At 41.9% G+C, this 22379-nt stretch overlaps 1 protein-coding gene across 1 annotated transcript; it reads right to left on the bottom strand.

The window, feature by feature from the left end:
* Positions 1 to 105: 105 nt before the first annotated feature.
* LOC110989584 (uncharacterized) lies at positions 106 to 21570 on the bottom strand. Its single transcript, XM_022254083.2, has 9 exons — positions 21382 to 21570; positions 19988 to 20057; positions 19050 to 19258; positions 18502 to 18788; positions 17661 to 17805; positions 17040 to 17140; positions 16343 to 16506; positions 9056 to 9277; positions 106 to 6723 (listed from the first exon to the last, which is right to left on the bottom strand). Exons 1-9 carry the CDS (start codon positions 21451 to 21453, stop codon positions 6593 to 6595), a joined length of 1401 nt encoding a protein of 466 aa, XP_022109775.2. The 5' UTR covers positions 21454 to 21570; the 3' UTR covers positions 106 to 6592.
* Positions 21571 to 22379: the final 809 nt, after the last annotated feature.

Genomic DNA, 22379 nt, shown 5'->3' with positions numbered 1-22379 from the left:
GTTGTCTTAGGCAAACTAATGACCTGTTTCAGGTGTCCCTTTAAATACATGTCCATCCAGTTGTTCTTGCTTAATAACTAGAAATATTGACAGTTGCAAGGGTAACCCGTTGTCATTTACATTTTAAGTGCAGATATGTCAACTTGTGAACGCCAGTGAAATTCCAATCAATTGCCACCGATATGCAAGGGTCTAACCCCTGAGAGTTCTGAGCAAGTCGAATTATGATCCAGTTTTAAAAACCGTGAAAGGATTTAATTTTGGGAAAGTACAGTTAGCCCTTTCTATTCATTTGAATTGACACTTCAGAAATGTTTGCCTTACCTAATAATAAAAATATTACCTCTCACGGTTGTGAGCATTTCTGAGAAAAGCCCACTTCTTTTACAATTTTAAACAAGTGCAGTTAACCCCTGCAAAGCGATGCTTTGTAAGAAATGTCATTCTTCATGCACCTGGCTGTATTCTGTTGCTGAGAGGAGTCTAGTTAGACTTTGATCCCTCTGCCCACCCCTCGGTAAGCTTTATTTCATTGTCGAGAGGAACTTAAAGAGTTTATTTAGACCTTGATCCCTCTATCCTTGAAGTTACGTATTTACGTCTCCACAACTGATTGCTTCTATAAAAGTAACTAATAACATCAACTGCGTTGTCGATTTCCATGGATGTGCAAATTTGGTTAGCTTGAATTTTGGACAAAACGAACCTGTGCCATTTCAGAAAAACTAGGCTGCATTTGAAAGGGTCTTGTCGGATTTAATTGCCTGTGCATGTCAAATTTACATACAATTAATTACATTGATTAATGTCTATAATAAACAGTTTGGGGTAAAAATCAGGAAAAAAGGTCCTCTTAAAAGCAAACCAAACAAAAGCACCAATTTATAATACACAGGTTTACATACTGATGCACAGGTACATCTTTTAGTATGAAGGGCAATTCTATAATGTGGCTATTTTTAGACAATAGCCACAACCAGTGCGGTCAGTTGAATAGACGCAGGATGAAACAGCAAAATTCCTGAGGGGGAAAAAATCAAGTGGGAACCACTGAACTATTAAAATTTTGTTCAACGTTGCACTTCAGTAAACAGTGGGAATAGGGCTGTTGGTATTGTTTCTACTATGGTAAGCTGTTTGAGTCTGAATTTGCACAAGTGTCTGGGAGGCTCAGCAAAAAGATCTCTCTCTTGGCCTATTTCATTTAAGATGATCATCCTGTGACTTGGCTTGGGTTCACGTTCTGTGGCACATTAAAAAAAAAAAAAGCAGGGCAAAGCCTGTCAGACTCTGGCACACCCCCAACGCAAACCATAGATGTCCGGACGGCTAAACTTAGAGGTGTTGATTACAAGGCAGACAAGCACTGGCATGGGAACCAAGGAGGAAATTAAGTGCAAAAAGGTAATGCTCAGACTAGACCCATCAACTTGACAGGTGCAGATTCATCAATCCAATTCAGCTCCTTCAGATACACCTTATCTCATGGGTTAACATGCTGACACGGCTTAGATGGGTAATTAATTAAGCCTTCAACGGACAGAATGGGTCTGTATGGACTCTGCTCAGGTCACTTGATAATGCAAGAGCAAACCCTTCAACCCTAGGCCTCAGAATTGGTGAAGGGATTTGGGGTGCCCTGACAATTACGCTCCTTCTCATATTGAGAGCGACACTGGAGTGACGTTGCAGAAATGGGGGATTTGTCCTGGTATTTACACAAAAGCCCCTGGATACTAAAACGCCCTTTCATGACCAGCAAGTGTGGGTCCTCCGACAATGCTGAATCATCCCAGTATGGCTGGCCTGACCTATTACATACATTAACAGCTAGACTGCTTGTTGCATGTGATTAAGCTCTGGCAATAACTAGTCTGAAAGCAACTCCCATCAACCTCTAGGTTCACTTTATGCTGCCTAAGTTAAGACCTCCCTGAAAAATCCTACTCTCTTCAGCAATTTAGCCTTACAGGTTCTACAGACTATTTGCGTAATTATTGCTGAGTCATTTGTAAAGCAACGTGCTATCAGGGTCACATAAAATTAACTGTCTGTGTCAGTGAGTTGCCCGAGTAAATAAAAAGCACAATGCAATAGACAGGAATCAATGTACCATTGTCACAAGTTTGAGGCTTTAAAATTCCACGGTGGCTTAACTTGGGAAGTAATTCAACAATTCCAACAAAGAATGCTTGCCCTCAGCAGACCAATGGGCTTGCATGAGTTCTACATTGATAAATCAATGTCCTCAAAATAAATTCAGAATTTCCAAGAGGCGAGGGCATCTGAATGCAATGTGAACAAATATTGAACCTGGGCCTCCTTTCATGCAGCTACTTAAACACAAAAATACAGCTTGGAAATTTATGCGCTCAGCTCCAAAATAACAGAGAACCTTTTTTAAGTAGGACAGAGTGTCTAGCATTTGTGACCAACTCTAGAAAAATGGGTAATAAGTCGCCAGCTTAGGTTATGAGTTTTGGATATGGCTGGATTCCGTACATCACAAGCTACAATTTGATACATGAATGACCCCTGTAGTGCACTTCATTCAGGAGATATGTGGACATTAGTAAGTCCACATTTTTGGATTCAATAAAAGCACTTTTCGAGAAAAAGCTCACAAAGTGTAGCGCTTGGAAACACAATGCTATACAGGATTTCTTACTGAATGATCCATTTTTTATCTTTATTCATCAGTATCCATGTTTGTGGTCACAAATTCTGAAATTACAAATATTATAGAAGCTATTAAAGGAAAAACACAAAAATCACGTTTTGGAAGAAATTTTGCCCTTTCCAAATAGAACGGGCCATTATGTGTTTTGGCACTGCACGACTTATCACCCTTTTCTGCAGAGTGGGTCTCATTTGGTGGGTCACCTTGGTAGGTAACTATTTCCTATGCTTGGCATACCTTATTCCTGTATAGACTTAATAGCTACATGAAGACCCTGGAAGGTTCCCATGTATATCGTCTGTCGTCACACAAAGTCTATGGGCCGCACTCTGTGTTCAGACCCCTTCCCCGGACTGTTTAGTAAAAAAAAAAAAATTTGAGAAACAGAGGAAATAAAGTATAGCTCTCTAGCGATCACACCAAAATCACACCGTAGTGTCAACTCTATTTGCAAACACAGCCGTATCATGACTGAGGTGTTAGATGACAAATTCACGAAGACCTATAATCTCCCCCCTGTTCGATGTGCATTCGTCAACATTTTGTCAAATACCAATGTTGATCCGCTGATCCACGCAATCAGCGCAAACAAAGTCATCTCACAGCTGCAGTGACAGCCCCACCTAGAATACACACGCAAACAGCGAGGAAATTGCAAAAACCACCTCCCCAGCATGAATTCCAATGTCTCTGTTTACCTATTCAGACAGAAAGGTCAAAACTTGCCCCCCCCGGGCATTCTCATCTCGGCATCAAAAACTATTTCTTTTATTTAATTTGAAATTTTCAGAGTTGTTGAAAACGTGTGGTTGCATACAAAAGTGTGGTATTACTCTAATGTTTGCCAAATGGGAAATGACCTTGACTTTGGGCTAAGTCAACACCTATTATTAACAAGGTCACACTCTTCTCAAATCGTTCAAAGTCAATCATCACATTTAGAAGAATTCTTATATAATTGTTCTCACTTATTGCCACTGAAAGGGACACTAAAATTTACTTGCACTTGCTTAAAAAATTCAAGGCATGTAAACTAACACAAAAAGGAAAAATTTCAGAAATACAAAACATACATCACAGAACAAAAAATCCTCACTTATTTAAAACATTTACAAGCTCTTGTAGTCTGTACATCCAGCATACTGAGCTGAATATCGGACACAAGTTTAACACGGTACTAATGAGTTGCGCATCATAACATGCTTAGTAAATACACCTGTCTGTGGTATATTTAAATCTGTCAACCAAAAGCCACCCTTTTCTGCCCAAGCAATACTGTTAAGACTTTTGTAAAACCTGACAGTCGGAGTGAAAAAAAAAATTCACACTGAACAGCTGAAGTACTCAGGAACACATGTTTCATGTTTCCACAATCTATCGCTAATCAATTGTCTTCACATTGCTTCTTGTTCCGTACTTGCGGGGACATATGATATTTCACCTATTTTGTAGGGACCAAAGACGTTACAGGGACAGAGAAATGTCTCCACAAAGTGGTTCAAATTTGTCTAATAAACGAAATTGTACCCTTAGCCCTGGGAAAGCCACCCAGAATTACACTTAAATGTGTACACGCATACAGTTGACTCTTGTCATGAAGAACTCTGTTTCAACAAAATACTATTATAACCCTAACCCCCAAGGGTGTATGTAAAATGGTATTGAAATTGGAGGATTGGGGACTTTTAGGGTTAGCCCTAACTCCCAAGGGTGTATGTAAAATCGTATTGAAATTGGAGGATTGGGGACTGTTAGGGTTAGCCCTAACTCCCAAGGGTGTATGTAAAATTGTATTGAAATTGGAGGATTGAGGACTGTTAGGGTTAGCCCTAACTCCCAAGGGTGTATGTAAAATCGTATTGAAATTGGAGGGTTTGGGACTTTTAGGGTTAAAAAACAGATTCTGAGAATCCCACTTCCTTGAATTCTTATATTTCTCTTTGTTTTTCCACTCCTTTTATAACAAAAAACTGGTTATCAAAAAGTAATTTGTCTGGTCTCTGCAACTGTTAAAGTGAGAGTCAACTGTAATAAGCATCGAGCTAAGAAATTGCTAAGAGATGTCAAACCTAACAGTCTCAAATCCTCCGATTTCAATGTGATTTTACATACACCCTTGAGGGTTTTAATGGAAAAAACAGAACAGGACTTTTCTCACAGTGCAGATCAATCCCATATCTTTATATTCCAAGCTAAGTAGTTGGTGTGAAGTCAGAGTCTTTGCTGATTTCCAAATTGTAACCACAGGCTGACAGTGCATAGAGATGTTATCGGAATAGCAGCAGTCAATCTCAGTCTGGTAAAATGTTACTACCGTTTAAGACCCAGGTTACACGGTTATGTTACGAAGACCTCATCCAACCTGGGTTAATGCCAAACTGGGTGTCCATGTGAGTGAATGGTCATCGTCAGTTTAGACTGGACACCAGTCTAGACTGGTGTAGAGTTACAATGCAACCACTGGTGTCCCTTTCATACAGCGCAGATCTTTGAAGTGCGAGAATATTCGGAAATGTTTCAGAGTTCAGGCTTGGACTGCACGTGGCTTTAAAAGGAAAAAACAACCGACACACCTCTAGTCTCATGGTGTAAGAACGCATGACTCGCATTAAGCACATGACAAATAAGGACCGTTGCTAAATCTCTCAACTCAATCCACATATGGAACAAGTTTTCACAAAGGGCAATCACGTGATCACGCTTAGAGTACGGTGGAAAATCATGACAAAGTGGTTTGGATTTTATCTACAGTCAGGAGTGATCAAAGTGTGTTTATTTATGACCCTGGGTAACTCAACCGTTCAGAGGCGGCTTTACCCCTTATATAAAGCAAATGAATTGAGGGATGTATCATTACATACCTACATGTACCTGAAGCTATCATCAACGACTCTTGTGTTTTGAACTTCAAACTTACATACCAAGAGACGTAGGGGAGTCAGGTTGGCGTAGTGGTTCTTCCACCTCTGTGGTTCTGGGTTCGATTCCCGGTCCAGTCCACAAGTGGATTGGGTTTTCAGTCCCTACCTGATGTCGTGTGTTTTACCTAGAACATTCCTCTGGGGTTTTCCTCCCACCTCTACAACTATAACTGGATGCCGTCATTGTTCCCTCTCTACAGGTTCCTTCAGGACTGTGAACTACATGTACAGTGCCAAGGGCGCTTTTGAGGAATCCGTGGTGTCATTACCAGAAATTATTAATAATAGTTATAACTTTGGACTGCTTTGGAGGATGTAGCAGACAAGGATTAGGTACTGCATTTAAATGCATTCTTTGTACTCGTTCAAGCAAAACTGAGTCAAGAAATGGAGGGTTGGCCCTATCTCCTCGACTAATCAGAATCGCCAAAACCTGGCTGTATGCATTTTGACCAACTAGGGCAGTAAAGAAGAAATTATATGTATGAGGAATCTAGCTACATTTTGCATACAGTTTCTACCTAAAATTCACAGAAAATGTTAACCTGCCGTCGTGTGACCGTCCTTTAAACAAGAAGTTATCACTGCTATTTACTGTAGGTAAACTATTAATTTACTGCCTGCCCTTGAGACCATGAGCTAATTGTAGTGTTGCCACAAACTGCAATTTGTTTTCAAAGTCATAGTTCAGACTTAGGCTGCATCCGAATCTCGTCTAGAGCTAGGTCTAGGTCTTCGCTCCATTGGAATTGCGTGGAGATTCGTAGACAATAGACCTAGCCGTAGCTCTGGAAGCACTTTTCGGGCATGGCCAAAGACTCTATGGAGGTTGTGCCTGGCAGCCATCTTTCTGGTAAATGCCTTTGTTACAGAGGAATAGCACAAAAGGTTTACTTATGGGTATCCCTGTGGAACAAAAGCTCTTACCGGAAAAATGGCTACCATGCACAACCTTTGATGAACAAATTATTGAGAAACATTCAGTGAAAGTTCACAGAAGATCAGCATCTAACTCTATTGAACTTATAGAGGACGTGCTTGCCAGGTCGACAAGGTCAAGTGTAGGGTCGTGACCAACAAGGGCAGAGGTCATCTCGGAGAAGGCATCACTGCTCTCGTCATCTGGGTGAGAAAGTCCCAAAAAACTTGAATTCAATCGTGACAAAGGCCATTTCACAATACTCAACTTGTCTCAAACCTTGGCTCCATGGCTACTCTTCAGAATTTTTTGAATATCTTCTATTGGAACGAGGTGAAAAAACTCAAACCATTTAGGCCTGGGCAACTGCACATTTCTGTAGCACAAAATGGAGTTGCAATGAGCCACAAAAGTCTAAACTGTGTTTTGAAACAGGTCAGTGTTGTAGTCAAGACCACTCAAGACCTTCACAAGACCAGCACACAACCAAACACAAGACCTCCAGTCTGAATTCAAGCCACAAGCTATTCAAATAAACTGCGATAAAGGCATTCTTTTGTCATTGTTCACCCTGTTACTTGTGACTGGTCCTGTGACTGGTCTTGTGTCTGGTCTTGTGTCTGGTCTTGTGTCTGGTCTTGTGACTGGTCTTGTGACTGGTCTTGTGACTGGTCTTGTGACTGGTCTTGTGTCTGGTCTTGTGACTGGTCTCGTGACTGGTCTTGTGTCTGGTCTTGTGACTGGTCTTGTGTCTGGTCTTGTGTCTGGTCTTGTGTCTGGTCTTGTGTCTGGTCTTGTGACTGGTCTTGTGACTGGTCTTGTGACTGGTCTTGTGACTGGTCTTGTGTCTGGTCTTGTGTCTGGTCTTGTGACTGGTCTTGTGATGGTCTCAACTACAACATTTAAACAGATTGATCTATCTACGAATCATCTGTATTTAATAACGTGCAACACCCAAAGCAGCTATCATCTCTGCCACTGACTACTGTTTAAGACACAAACTTACATTCCTCATAATGGTGGTGTGCCAATTCCCTCTTCCCCCAATAAATCTGCATAAAATTCCCACCAAAAGTGTTGCCTGAGTCAAGTTAGTGGTAATGTAAATTTGTTTTGGGGAAATGGGCTGTGTTGTTCTCAACATCTTGCAACTCCATGTGACTCTGTTTGACTTGTTTGGTGGATTTAAAACGTATCAATCAAGGGTAGCTGAGCCAGTCTAAAGTGTATTCAAGCAGAAGAACCTTAACAGGTTTTTTGGTAATTTTTTTCTCCTGTTGAGATCAATCTCCATGATTGATGGGAATGTCCTGAAATGACAATATCGCTGTCGATCTTAGAAAAATTGCGGAAACTAGAAAAACCAGGAGCACATGGTGCCCCGTGCATGTGCACAGCAGCACGTCAATGGGAACTATAAACACCCTACTTTCTAGCACTCTTGGGGAAAAGATGGCGTGTCAACGTAAATTTCATCCAGCGTAAATAGGATACAACGTGCCTGGCATGAACTCTGTCCACCGAGGGGTATTTTGGAGCCACGAGTGTGCTCCAAATCATGAGAGTAATGAAAACTTCCACGTATCAAGCTTAATTCTCTTTGCCAGTTCCTCTCCTGAGGCAAACACATGAAATTCAAATTAAAGAAATGTTTCAAAGTTCAGTCCTTCAACTGTTTAACCTTTTTTCACGGGAGGTGATATCAACCAAACTGGACAGAATGAGTCAGCAAGCCAGTAGACAACTGAAGGAACTGACAGGAAACTGAGAATATCTTCTCGTGTCCTCTGAATTTTAACCTTTTAAGAGCAGCCCTGTAGAGGGGCCTATCACCTTAAAACTTGTCAAGACCTAGACACTCTCTGATACTGCAATGAAGCAATGGCCTTTCGTGATCTTCACAAGTCATCTATAAGGCTGTCCAAACTCATGCAGCCTCAAGTCACAACTGACTCCGATGAACTGTGAAAATCTCAGTTGTTATTTATCTCATGATTTGACAGTTTGAGACCAGACCAGACAAGTTACAAAACTAGAATGCTGCAGTCCAGCGATTTTACAGGATTCCAATCTAGACATTTCTGTAACAAGCAATTTTATCACAAATTGAAGCTCTCTAACTCATCACAAACTATTTTGGTCCTGCTCCAATTCAACAACTTTCCTTTCCTAGTCAGTGGCAAATCATTTAAAATCACTTCAAATCTGACATGTTAGGTTGGTTTATGGGTCTTTCTGTTCCCTTCAACTTTTATGGTCTTGGCTCAATTCTATCCAGGTTAAATACACCTACAGGGATCAGTGGTCTCGAGGTGATCAAGTACATTGTTTATCCGCCTGCTTGTTCTCAGGGGATTACTTTCCATTTTTGAAACTGATATTTCCTTCCCTGATGGTTCTCCGGCCCAGGTTGGGCCCCAGTGGAGAAAGCTTCACTAACATGATTGATCAGGACACCCGTGAGACATTGTTGATGAAATGCAGATTTGAAAAATGAGCACTTTGGTTTGGGAATTCATAAAAATTTAATTTTACCTCTGCTGAAGGGAGTGTGGGCACTTCGCTGGATGTTGTTGGCTCCGTGGGGGAGCAGGTCCAAGGAAGAGTCATCACTCTCCGAACTTGCCAGGCTCAGACTCACGCTAGCGTCCAGGTCTTCGCTGTCCGAGGGCAGCCGAGGAAAGGGCTGGGACGGGATCTTCCGTGATGGTTTGCTGATCCTTCCGCTGGCCGCCTTCTTTTTCTTCTGACCAACTTCTGTTGATAGAAAAACAATATTTCCTCTCTCATGAGAACAATTCTTTCAGGAGGAGGACGATTAAAAATCTTTCAAGTCCTACAATATTTCATTACAATGAGGAAAATAACCTTTCCAGTTTAGTAACGTTTATCACAATTACTCCTGAAAAAAAGGCAACAACTAACATCTAGCTAAAGAGGTGCCAACTTGAAATGCCTAAGGGTTACATTAAAGGGCTGTTCTCTCAGGTATTACATATCTGAATTACCTTGGGGGAGGGATGAACTTTAAAGTTCTGAAAATCTGTTTCAGGGACAGCCAAGATGGGGGAGGGGTACCAAGGAGGAGGGAGGATCCTCTGTGTCATTGTGAGTCGGTGAAAAATAAAGACCTGACCCTTGTTGGCTCCAATGCCAAATCAGTTTGCAATTTCAGAGAGTTGACTGTTTTTCTCAATTTAAATCACTTGACACCTGTGATTCACTTGATGTAAGACAGAATCGAATCGTGCCACCAAAGTACAGCATGTCATCCCCCTTAACTCATCTTCAAGGAATCACATTTTCCAACTTGGGAATTACCCTGACCCTGCCAGACCTTTTAAATCGGCCAGGAGGTTCTGGAAGTTGGTCAAGACAGACATGAGCTGCCATTACTTCTGGTTCTTGGAGGCCTTGTTGCCATGAAAACTAATGAAGTCATTTTTGAGTTGTGCACATGGGAGGAGTTTGGAGGAGTCCCGTACACTTCCCTGGCAAAAATGACAAGGAAGTACAGCACATGCCCCAAACACAATCCATTCCAGGGCTTCGTAAATACAGTCATCAAATTCACACGTCTGAAACAACATACCTCCAAAAAAACTGAGAGAAAAAAAAAACCACACACACAAACTGCAGAGTGATTCTGCAAAAGGGATAAATAATGACAAGTATGTGGATGTCAACCATTCCTCCAAATCCATTGCCAAATTGAGATGGTAACTCCATCTTTGATGCACTAGTATTTCAAATTGCTTGTAGAAATTTCACTTGGATGCTTAAAACTGGAATCTCATCATCTATGGGCAGTGACCCTATATGGCAGGTTCTTTATGTTTAATTAAAATCGGTGAATCCCCATGAAAATCAGTGAATCTTCATATGAAACAAATAAAACTTGGTTACACAAACCTTGACCTATCAAAAACTGCATCAAAACCAGGAGATGGATTGGGATTGCTTAACATGCTTAAAGGTAAGTCGCGATTCTAAATATACATTCACTGGCGCCAGTTATCCAAAGTCTTTGAAGCGAAATTTGCCATGTGATATCAATTTTTGGGGGTTCAAGGTAACGTGAGAAAGGTAATCTGTGTTCTTGTCACATCACCCAGCTAGGGTAACTACACTCCAAAGTTTAACCAGTTTTTGCAGGAAAGAAGCAGGGAGCAAATTGGTCTAACTTATTAGCCCACAATTGCTGACAGGTGTCTAGCGCAAATGATGCACATGCCGAGACTTCCTACCAAAGCGACGGAAGTCCAATTTGATCTTCCCCATTTTTGACAAATCCAACGTGCAGGAGGAATTGTTGATGAAAAACTTGTGTGGGATAAATCAGAAGGTCTGCCATCAATTTTTGGGGCCATCCTGGATGGAAAGCCCTGTAAATTCCCATGTTTTCTCCAAATTCGAGGTTTTGAGAGGGCCAGGGGAGGGACGGGGTGTTATTTCATGTGTCATTTATGATGCAAATTTTAGAATTTTTAGCGGGTCAAATGACACCAGGGCAGTCTTGATGAAGTGATGGCGGTGAATTTATGGTTTTTGTCTGCCAAGGTAACAAGACAAACAATTACAGAGCCTTTCCTTTTCTTCTGGCATGGTAACAGGGGCAGCAAAAATCGTTTGTGATCATTTCATCATGCGAAATGATAAATGCCAGAACACCCAACCGTGGTAATGTAGAGAACCATGCCCAAGTAAGGGCAACCTCATCCTTCTAGTAACGTGACAGAGGCAATTCACATAACGATGATACTTTTTGGCGTTTTCCCGTGCACACAGTGTCAACGCGCTCTCTTTCTGTGGGTTTTGAATGGTGTAGAGCCGTACCATATTCTCTCTGCATTTCCTTCGATTTTGTAGGGAGCATGGCTCTGGCCATGCTCCTAATGTAAGTCAAGGGGAGGGCATCCTTCAGTAACTGTTGTAGGTATATTTGGTATGATCATTTGTCGAAGATAATGTGCGATTTTCGGGGCACAATGTGACAACGGTTAATAATTGTATCGTGTATTGTGCAGTGCCCGACTGACCTTGTTTACATGTGATTTTTGACATTAGTCACAACTGTCATTGCATTGTAACATCTCTTACTGTGCCTTCCTGCTATTTGTGCACTTACTTTTACTGTTAATAAATCACACATGTAGTTGAGCATGTTAAGGACAGTGATGTGATTTATGTAGGGCTATATCTATCTGTTTCTTGGATAGGTTGAGAGTTGCTCGTCCGCTTTGATTAGGGGACCGTTCCTCCTTCCTCCCACCGTCCAACTGACGAGGGGCTGACTCACTACAGTAAAAACGACGGAAACATTTAATGATAAACACTACAAGATTTTGACCCTCATACTAGCATTTTAGATGAACCCTACATTCCATTTTGACTGAGAAAGGCACAAGGTGGTCTTCTAGTGATAGACCCAAGACAGCACATGTAAGAGGCTCTGAGTACCAGGGCAATACCGAGTGGATGGCTTACTGGATAACAAGTTCAAAGGAAAGTTTTAAAAAAGGGGGGAAAAGAAAAAAGGGCTCTTTAGAAGGTTTTGCAAAATTCACGTAAAAAAAGTTGGCTGAAGAAATGTTCCAGTGACACACATTCCCGAGCAATTGATATTCAGGCATCACCAGCTCTGCACTATTGTTTTGTATTTCAATAAATTCCTTTGGAATTTGAATTCCATTCTCTTCATTGTTCAAAGAAGAACAGGAAGTCATGGTCGCTGAACACCCGAACTAATTTTTCATTTGACCTGAACTCAATCACAATGCAACTTGCATTTTTCCTTTTTTGCTGTATCATTTTTGTCTTACTCAAGAGTCGAAACAGGATATTTGAAGTACGGCTCCTGGGATGGACGGATTGAGCCCTCAACGCACCCCTTCCGACAGAAACCAGTCAACTTGGAGTCCGCCAAAAACAATATTCTGTTATCTATCCAAGGGCCACACAGACCCCCCAACATCAAATGGGATCCCAGCTGAAGTTACAAGGTTCAGGCAAGCTCTAGCTGTCTGGTAGTCTGCCTCACCACAGCTGGAATTACAGTAAATCAGCTTTGGCAGAATATTTGCCTCTAACCCTCCCCCCCCCAACAGTTTGGTACATTCCAGCCCATGGGGACTCCCATTGGTTTGAGCCCTTGGGACCTGTAGTCCGAGTCCTCAACCAGGACAATTGCTTCTGCATTATAATAACAATAATCACAAGCACTTGTAGAGCGCCCTCTATCTAGCAAACTATTCTGAAGCACTGTATTATCATTATCCCTGCACATTGGGCTCACACATCATCTGGACATTCCCGAAATCACCTCAACTCCCTGGGGAGTATACTAGCCTGGTGCTGCCATTTTGGTGCAAACAGCTAAACATAACCGTGTCTGCCCTCACAGTTACCCATTTACTTCTGGATGGAGACAGGCACATAAGAGTAAACTGACTTGCCCAGGATCACAACAAGCTGCCAACAGCTGGATTCGAACCCCTGACCCTATGATCCCAAGCTACAAATCATAATCACTAGGCCACATGCCTTCTATCAAGTTTGAATTGTTTTAACCACTGGTGAGATGGCAGCAAGGTGCTGTATTTGCCCAGAGGAGCAAAAGATAATCTGTGAAATCCTCCACTGGCCTAACAAAAACAACAAGCAATGACCTTTTTGCCTGAAAAAGAAGGGAACCCTTGTAACCAAGCAACATATTACTTGGGGTGATGCTTGTAATCCATGTGCTTGCTGCGTATGTCTTGGCAAGAGATACACACACAAGTTTTCTACAACTCTGCAGGATACGTGCATGACTCCAAAATTTAGAAACTTTGAAAACACAAACAACTATCTGAAACACACACCCAAAATCACCTCATGAAGAAATTGTATGCTTTAAAATTTTACAAAATCAGAAAATCTTACGCAAAAGGACTTGAATAACCTGATCCTGTGTGAGAAAAAAAAAAGAAAGCCTGTTCAATTAACCTTGACTTGACACAATCCTGCCATGTTCTCAACCAAATTCATTCTCATGCGTTTCCAGCAAATGTGACTCATTATGCTCTCAGGATATGCAACTTGTGGTACGGTAAAAGAACACGGCCAAGAATCATCCAGCTAGTTTTCAGATATGAGTGGCTTTGATGGAACAGAGGAAACCTCCGGCGTAGCTTGCATCCACAAGCGGCAGGCGCTTGTAATGTGATGGTAACTCATCTCGACGGGGCTTTAATCCCACCGAGGTTTGATGTGCCCGCACTGACATAATGCATACCTGGGCTTGTAATTCACAGAAGATTTAAGCGGACACCACAAGTCTGGTGCCGTTACGACTTAATTGGCATCTTGTTGGCAGGTCTGTCGCCTGGACGGGATGCAAAGGTTTACAACGAGGCATTCCCAAAATGGCATCTTCCCTCTTCATAATTGACAAGGATTTCCCTCTGCTAATTTACAACTAGGCAAGTTGTAATTGCCTCCATTTATTTAAACTCTACTTTTCAAATTTCACAGTTGGAGTGTCTGATCACACCTCCCCACCCCAAGGCCCTTCTCTTGCTCCCCCCCCAATGAATCGGGTATAAATGACAAAAAGGAAACTTGCAACAAATGTCAAGGTTTAAGAAAATGCGATAGATTGGATCTGGCTGACGAAAGCTCCAGAGCGTCCTGTTACAAGAAGTGCAGCGTTGCCAGGTGGGAAATGTGTCAAAGTGGTTCCCCGTACGGAGGAACCAGCACGTTGGCACTGTATCAACAGTTCCAGATGTGTGGAGGGATCATTTGATGAAATGACTTAATTAACGAGGGGGAAGTGAGGTATTAATAGCTTAACAAGAATCTCAAACATCTGATACAAGTGCGATAATTTCTCTGCAAAAATTGAATGCAAGTCACTGCCATGGTATTTAGAAACTGGGCATCAAAAGTGAAGTCTTCTTAGAATCAAACATTACTCAGCAAAGTGCTCTTTACAGGGCGTTATAGCAATTTCCTGCCCCATCTTCAAAATGTGAAAACACGTAGACGCTACAGACACTGAAATCAAACACAAAAAAGGCATATGGATATGATTAATACTCTTATTAGGAAATAGGGCAAACGTCTTGTAGGATTACTGTCCAAGTATCTCTTGCTCCCTTCCATCAAACTCATTCAAATTTGTTTGAAAGAGAACGAGGCAAATGAACTTTTGGGGGGAAGGGGTGGGTGGGTGGGGGTGGGGTTACGCCGTCTGCAATGTGATTCATGCTGACAACTGAAACTTTCAGAGATATCTGAAATTGAAAACACCTGGCAACTCTCATATGGACCCCGAAAATAACTTTTTTTGAAAAAAAGAAATGATTCACCAGCACAAAAAAAAAAAAAAAAATAGGAACACGGAACATCAAAACGACGACTTTCACATTGCCTACATAAAGGAAGACAGTTACATGCATGGTCAGGCACTATTTGGATGTCCGTTCAGTTTCTAAGCTACTCTGCCGCAGACATGTACCACTCATGTTAACACTTCTCTTGAACTGCAGTGATGATCTATCAAACACCTCCTCGGCTCTCTTGAATCTCTTCACAAGAACAGAGTGCAAATACCTAAATACATGTACAAGTACTTTTGGCTGTGAGCCCATGGACACACTGCAAATAATGGCATAGAGTAAGAATGTGCATAGAAGGAGACAAGGGTCTATCTGCTCCGAGCGGGGACAAAAGAGGGCGTGTTTTCAAATGAAAATGTGCGTTTAGCCTGGGGCATGTTGAGTACATGCACGAATTTACGCTGGAATGTATGGTCTTCACGTGTACGCTGAATGCGCGCAAAGGACCCAGTTGGAAAACTTAATACCAGCCTATCTTTCATTTGCCAGTGAGGGTGCACTTCAACCCGGGGCACAGTTCAAGTCCTCTTCAATTCCTGGGCACAGCATTCAATTTAGTCATCATTACATGAGAGAGAAGAACATCAAAGGAATTACTGACAACATGTGAAGAAATGACCACAGACACAAAAAAAAACGCTTTGTCACGTCAGGCGTGGACAAACATGTTCCCTGTCGATAGAGTAGACTCTGCACTCTTATCTGCACCTTATAGTTCCCCTGTACTGATTGGCTGCAGGCAAAGACACTGTAAAAGGGTTCATTTCTAACTGGCTAGTCAAGATTGCCTTAAATTAGTGGCCGGGTGGTGCTGTCAGAAGTATGAGATGGCACTTTGCCACAATGTACATGTACATGTAGGTGGATGCTCCCTGGTTGCTGCGACAGCCTTCCGCAGACCCTAATCCCATACATAGCCAGGTATACGCGATGCTCCCGGCTGTCAGCCTGTTCTGCATGACACTATTATGGGGTCTTGTGCATAACAGAGCATCTTGAACAAGTCAGTTCCCGTCCTGACTTATTCCCTACCGGCTGACCCACGTCAAGATTGCCTCAATGCCTATCCAGGGAAGAATCTCAAATGGCTAAAACTACGATTTTCCTCTTATCAAAGAAGACACCAGAAGTTAGGGGCGGGCTGTGGGCTCCAAGTTAAGCGTTGCTGGAAGTATAAATCTGGACAGCTAACCCTCTTGGAGGAAACGCAAACTGGCCAATGTAACATGAATGTCCCATGCCGAAGTTGAAAGTTTGAATATTTGTGTTTTATCACGAGAGAGCACACCGTTGAGGATGAAGTGAAATCAAAGATCATTTCAGATTTGAGGGAAACTCCAGACTAAAACAAGTTCACAGCATTTTGTTCTGCACCTGGGTCATGTAACGATAATGACACGTATTAACAGACTTCACAATATAAGAAGCAGATCACTACCTTTTGATGTTGACAATCCGTGACTGTTGATAGCAGACAGGTTGTTTCGATGAGGTGAGTTCAATTTGAGTGTACTGCTTTGCTCTTTAGCCATCCTTTGTGAACTCGTGAGCATGTCATTCTCGAGTCTTTCAACTGTGCTCATCATGCGACTCATCTCTGACCTATCACAAACAGAGCTCACGATTTAAAATTTCGCAAAGAATGCATGCATGTTCATTGTTACCACTCACAAACAAGCATTATTACTCTCGATATCTATGCAAGATTTCAGTAAATGATTCCTTGGATTCGACACTTTGAGTGCCTGATTGTTATAATATCTGAACTTTAGAGTGACATCAAGCGTGCATACAAACCGATTTGACAGTCACAGATAACCAGAGTTGCAGAATGTGCACGTCTTTTTTGCTCCACTCCCAACAACTTAGGACCAAGACGCCCTTCTGGCAACTTCAACCTGCTGCTGCGATGGTTCACTTTCCACATTCAGTAAGTTTTACATTTCCAGGTGAGTTCAATTCATCTTGGATTAATGGTTTTGAGGAAAACAGTGCTCCAAATTGTGGCTTCAAAACAATTCAACTCTTGTGTGTCAAACCAACGTATAGGACTCTGCTCTGCTCTAGGTTTAGCTTGACGTGATATTCAAGGGAAGTTCCCAAGACCGGCAATTGTTTCGTCGGTCAAGACTCACTGTAGTTGCAGCAGTTCTTGTTCGCTGGTCTGCTTGCCTAGTAAGGTGTGACTCAACTCTCTGGAATGGCTGCGCTGTGAGTCAGCTATGCTGGTTAGTGTCTGCAAAAATGAACCAATCAAATCCTGAGGGAATGGAGCAACCATTTTAAATTGGACCAATCAGCAGCCTGTTTTCATTATGCTTTTTGATGCAACAGACTCGTCACATATGTAACAGTCTGTCCCATTACTTCCAAGTCGGAATCCTATTTTGGGCCCAATTAACTCACAGATTCAAGAAAAGATAGGGATAGATTTTGACATGTAATGGCAAGAATGAAAATACTCCAGAAAAGATGTAATTTTCACAGTGTATCTTGCTTGACAACACTCCTTTGTCACAACAACACCGGCGGAAGAAGGCGATCAAAGACGAAGATACAAGCATTTTGTTTGGAAAACTGATTTTGGGTCAGTTCTTCACAGCATCACACATGAATGAAAACGTCATTTGACTATTTCTCAGTCCGCTCAACACTGAAAGATTGAAGGCAGCAGAACAACTAAAGAACAACAGACCTTCATCTTGTCAGGCTGGTTGGAGAGGCTACCAATATCCTTGAGCAAAGTCTGATCTTACCCTGTCCATGTGATCCATCCTTCTACTGAAGTCTTTCCCATCAGCCTGGTTGTTGCCAATATCAATCTCCTGCCTCATTAGTCTTGTGTTCAGGCTTTCAATGTCTCGCCGGCACAGGGCAAGATCTTCTTGCATATGTCGTTTGCTGCAAAAGGCCGAACACATCCAGTACAACTCATCAAGCAAAACAAGTGCAAAGGTTTCAGAGAACTACAGTTCAACACAAAACTATCTTTAGTCAACCTGATTTGTACGGAGCCTTTTTAAAGTTTTTAAAGTGGAAGAAATTTACCGATTGGTTACTGACGGCATCAGATTCAAGTAGACTCACTGGAAAAAATACTGTGTTCAAGAATATCTTCAAAACAATTTTTCTTCGTGTATATTCCTGCATTTTGAAGGCACGATACATTTTTACTGAAACATTTTCACTCTAGCAACTTAACTCAAATAGGTCAGGGTAATCACTTCTGTTCAGTTAAAATCAATGGCACATTCCATTTCTTTATTATTCATATTTGTTGGAACTTCTGAAACTTCCAAACTTTCTCAGGGGATTATTGATACATGACAGACACGTCAAAACATTCCTTGCTCTGTTTAGAACAATCTTTTACATATGAGCTTCTTTACTTGGGAATATTCTTATTATGTTCCCAATTGAAGTGGGTGATTCTTAATTACATTTAAAGCATGCCACCCAGTGCCTCTACAAAGTGACAACAGGCGTTTCCAGGCTGTTCTCAGTTGGGGCAGAAAGCCTACCCAATTTGGAACCATTCCCCGGTGAGCGACTCGAACCAATCTTTGTTGTACTCAAACATTCTGCAACTGCACTCACAAGTCATGGACCTCCCTGGTCAACGAATCCAGGACCTCGTCGCCGCGGTAACCTCCACCCGAAGCATTCCTGCGCTGTGCCACCACCTGGCTCTGCAAGTCACCTAGCTGCAGCGTGACCTCTCGCTTCCACCCCTCTACCTTCCGCTCAGTCTCCAGCTGGACTCCGCCCTCTTGAAGGCGGCGGTTGAGCAAGGTCAGCTCCTGGTCCAGGCGTTGGAGATGGGTCTGGCTGCGGTCTCTCTCCTTCTCTAAAGCATCCACCTGCCTGCTCAGAGTCTGTATGGTCTGTGAACAGAAAAATGACGGGTTGAGAAGAAAGGTGATCTCAAAAAAAACCTTTGGTTAGACAATTCAGAAGTCAGAAAGCTGAGACTTTGGGCAATTTTTTTTTCAGTTTTCCATGGCATGCATGAGACGTGCAATACAAGGATATCAGCTGGTCTAGGGAGCTTTTTAGATAATTGCACAAAATACAAATTGCCAAGTGGGACTTAAAGACATGTATTGAAACATGAAACATGAAAGTCCCAAAGATGCCAAACCTACTTTTGCCTGAATGTCAATCTTTTCAGTCAGCATGGCGACCAGAGCCGGTGACTCGGCCAAGCTGCTGGGGGCAGACTCTCCCTCAAAAGATGAACCGTGAGCAAAGGGGCTCTGGTAGCCAGAGTGAGGTTGCCATTCACTCCGACCTGTGTAGTCAGTTAGATATGACGACGATGTCATATACCTTCGGGGTAGGGTGGACGATTTGACTGAAGATGCAAAACAGAGTAAGCTCTTAACGTCAAGGCAACAAAATGTTGGTGATGTGATCATCAGCGTTAATTTGGATCCATTGTGAAGTGACGTACTGTACCACGCCTGGATGTCATTTAATGTCACACAGCGCGTGGACATCATTCAAATGTGACCCCATGGTATACCAACTATACAAAATACATTACTCCTTAGTGTGAGGCACACCAGGTGGTTGGCTGTGATTGCGTGAGACTTCAAATCTGAAGCTAAAACCGACTTTTTCAATTGGAGAGAATCCAGTCAATGATAGGCACCATGAATACAGGCTTTGCGTGGTAGCCATCTTGCAGGGCAGTTTTGTTCCAAAGAGAAACCACTTTTATGCATACCCTGTGGAAAAAAAAGCACCAGCCTGCAAGATGGCAGCCATGCAAACCCTCTATAGAATCACTCTGCAACTTCTTATTTAAAATAGAGAACTCAAATTGTTCTATCACATATGCACTGTGCAGCAACATGCAAAATGTCTCTGTCAGTGTAAATTACTCCTTTCCAGAGTACAGATGACATTCAGTAACCAATGAAGATTGGTAAACAACTGACGAGATGACATAATCAGTTGATGCATCTGAATTACGAGAGTAAATAAAAACACAAGGGAGCTTTTGACTGCATGATGTACCAGTACAAAAAATACCCATCAGGGCATAATTTTCCCAAAGATGAGCATGCCAACCACTCACCAGAAAATGAGCTGATCGGGTGACTGTTAGGTAGACTTTTATGACTATATCTCGAGTCATTCAGACTTCGCTGTAAAAAGAAAAATTGTCACTGTGAAAAAATTAAATTGCAGCTGGGAATCTTCTGCTCCTAGTCTATAGTCTATAAAAGAAATAAAATTCACTTGTTGACCAACTGACAGGTACGAGTGGCTAGCAGTGACCCCAGGACACGTCAAATTTCAACAGGGAAAGAGTTCCCTATACAGACAACACCTGATGCCCCTGTGCACAAGCCTGTGAGACATGTCTCACAGTGTTTTCTAAGTAAATGCCTCAGAATTTTCTAAATGGCCTAAATGTCACTTCTTGGGACATGTTGTAACATTTTAAGGGAAAATTAGTATTGTCAATACACTGAGCTCTTTTCTTCAATAGGATTCACAGCTTGGAAAGAGGGTTGGGTTTGATTTTTGAAGTAAATTATGACCTGATATCACTACTATTAGGCCTTGGCTAAATTTGCATTAAAAACCCCGTAACATTACTGATGTGGCATGCCTGGAGTGTGTTCCATGTCTACCCATCATAATTCTTGAGTTTTAGGCCAATTGACAAAAACACACTTTTAAAAATTATGATCCAAACATGCTAAAAACAACTTTTCCCCGAACAACATAAGTCTTCCCAAGGCAAGCTGAAAATGGACCTATCTTCAAAGTTAAGTCACATGAATTTGTTGTTTAGAACTCTCATTATGCTCGTGAATCTTGACAAAGTGATAGGCCCACTGAACCATCAAATTCATCATGTTCAAAAGTTAGTCATGATCTGCCAATTTGTAGGGTCCTACAGGCCCATAACCTTTAGTAGGAGGGGGTGCGAATCCTCAATGAAGTGGACCGAGCATAGCTCTTTTGCTTTCTATTTTGAAAAACAGCAGGATTCATGAGGCCACCCATTATTTTAGGGAGGCTACAACTTAATGTTAGCAGGCATAAGCTTAAGTTAGTAGGCATATAAGTAGGCCTAGTTTGTGCCCAAAAATTGCTGTACGTTTCGGTATTTTTAGTCTCGGTCCATTCCCCCTTCAGGACAGCAGGATTAAGGGAGTTAATACTAGCCGCTATAGCCTACACCATCATGACCATGTAGGCCTAGCTCAAAAGTTTTCTTGCCTCAAAAGTGGACCTTTTAGTTGCGGGGGAGGGGGCAGACGAACCCCCTGCACCCCCCCAGTTACGGGTCTGTCCGAACTTTGGTTATGCCTAGTTTCTATTTCTTTTTCCATTATCAGACTAAGGCCTAAAGTTATTCAACTCCCTATCGCATGTATAAATCACTGAGTTATCGAAAACCATCATAGCGATGGTAGTCACAGTGACAGGTCTTGAAAACATTAGTCCTCGGCCTACCCGAACTCTGGCGAGATTAGACTCCGTTTCTTGGACTATACTGGTAAGATTATGCTCCCAGTCTCTCGACATCTTCCTTGTGTTTCTATGTGATTGAGAACACGAAAACCTGTCAAAAATCAGCTCGCAACACGAACAAGCACGACCACAATTAGTCGGTCGCCGGTGGTATGCGAATCGCCATTTGTAAACACCTGGTTTGAATTCACCTAAAGAGGGCGCTATTTGATTTTCCCATAGATCTCTGATTTTTCCTCGAAAATCTAATTATTGTGTCTTTATGATCGGTAAACCACGCAAGGAGGTTATTGAGTAGCTGCAATGAATATTTCTCGGACACAATTTTCTGCAACTTTGTACTCCTCTTCACTGAATGAAAACTCTTTTAAATTCTTATTTGTTAAATACACTTAAAATTATCCATACTTTCCCAGACAACTGAGGACGCTGTTGCTGGGATGTCATCAAAGAAAAACAAACTTCAGTGCATAGCTTTGCTTTTCCAATTGTAAACCCAAAATTTACACACTGAACACATTTTTGAGAATGGAATTGATGCTTGCTTACTGCTGTGCACATGAACAACAATGAATCAGCAAAGAGGAGAAAATTTAGTCGAGCAAAAAAATGCAAAATACAGGGTTTTTTCATGTGCAAACAATGTTAATATTAGGGCTTTCTTCCTGAGATTACATCACAGTTTTGCTCATGAATATACAGATGCTCATTAGTATTAAAACCAAAATGGCTGTTAAGAAACCTTGAGACATAAAATGTATTTTGAGGGTTTGTATCAAAACAAATTGATTGCAGCTACTCTTAAAGTTTTACGACTTTATAGGTCTTCTGAGCATGGGCATTTGCAGAATTTTTTTCTGGGAGAGGGTCGACACTTTTTCAAGGGAATTTCCGGGAGGGGAGTACTTGGAGCAAATTTGAGATTTTCCCCCCATCGTCCTTTTTTAAAATTTCTTTCAACGCCCCCTTTAATTTTTCAT

This window comes from Acanthaster planci, linkage group LG12 (genome assembly GCF_054643075.1).
Source record: "Acanthaster planci isolate LZ-2023a linkage group LG12, COTS_SCS, whole genome shotgun sequence".
NCBI classification, from domain to species: domain Eukaryota; kingdom Metazoa; phylum Echinodermata; class Asteroidea; order Valvatida; family Acanthasteridae; genus Acanthaster; species Acanthaster planci.
Note: the sequence above shows the minus strand (reverse complement) of the source record. Positions and strands in the feature narration are given on the sequence as shown.

Excerpts from the sequence above, each read along its gene's own strand:
- LOC110989584 (XM_022254083.2), bottom strand. The coding sequence starts at position 21,453 with ATGTCGAGAGACTGGGAGCATAATCTTACCAGTATAGTCCAAGAAACG. Across the intron at positions 20,058-21,381 it reads CTAATCTCGCCAGAGTTCGG|CGAAGTCTGAATGACTCGAG; the intron begins GTAGGCCGAGGA and ends TTCTTTTTACAG. Across the intron at positions 18,789-19,049 it reads AGATTGACATTCAGGCAAAA|ACCATACAGACTCTGAGCAG; the intron begins GTAGGTTTGGCA and ends TTCTGTTCACAG.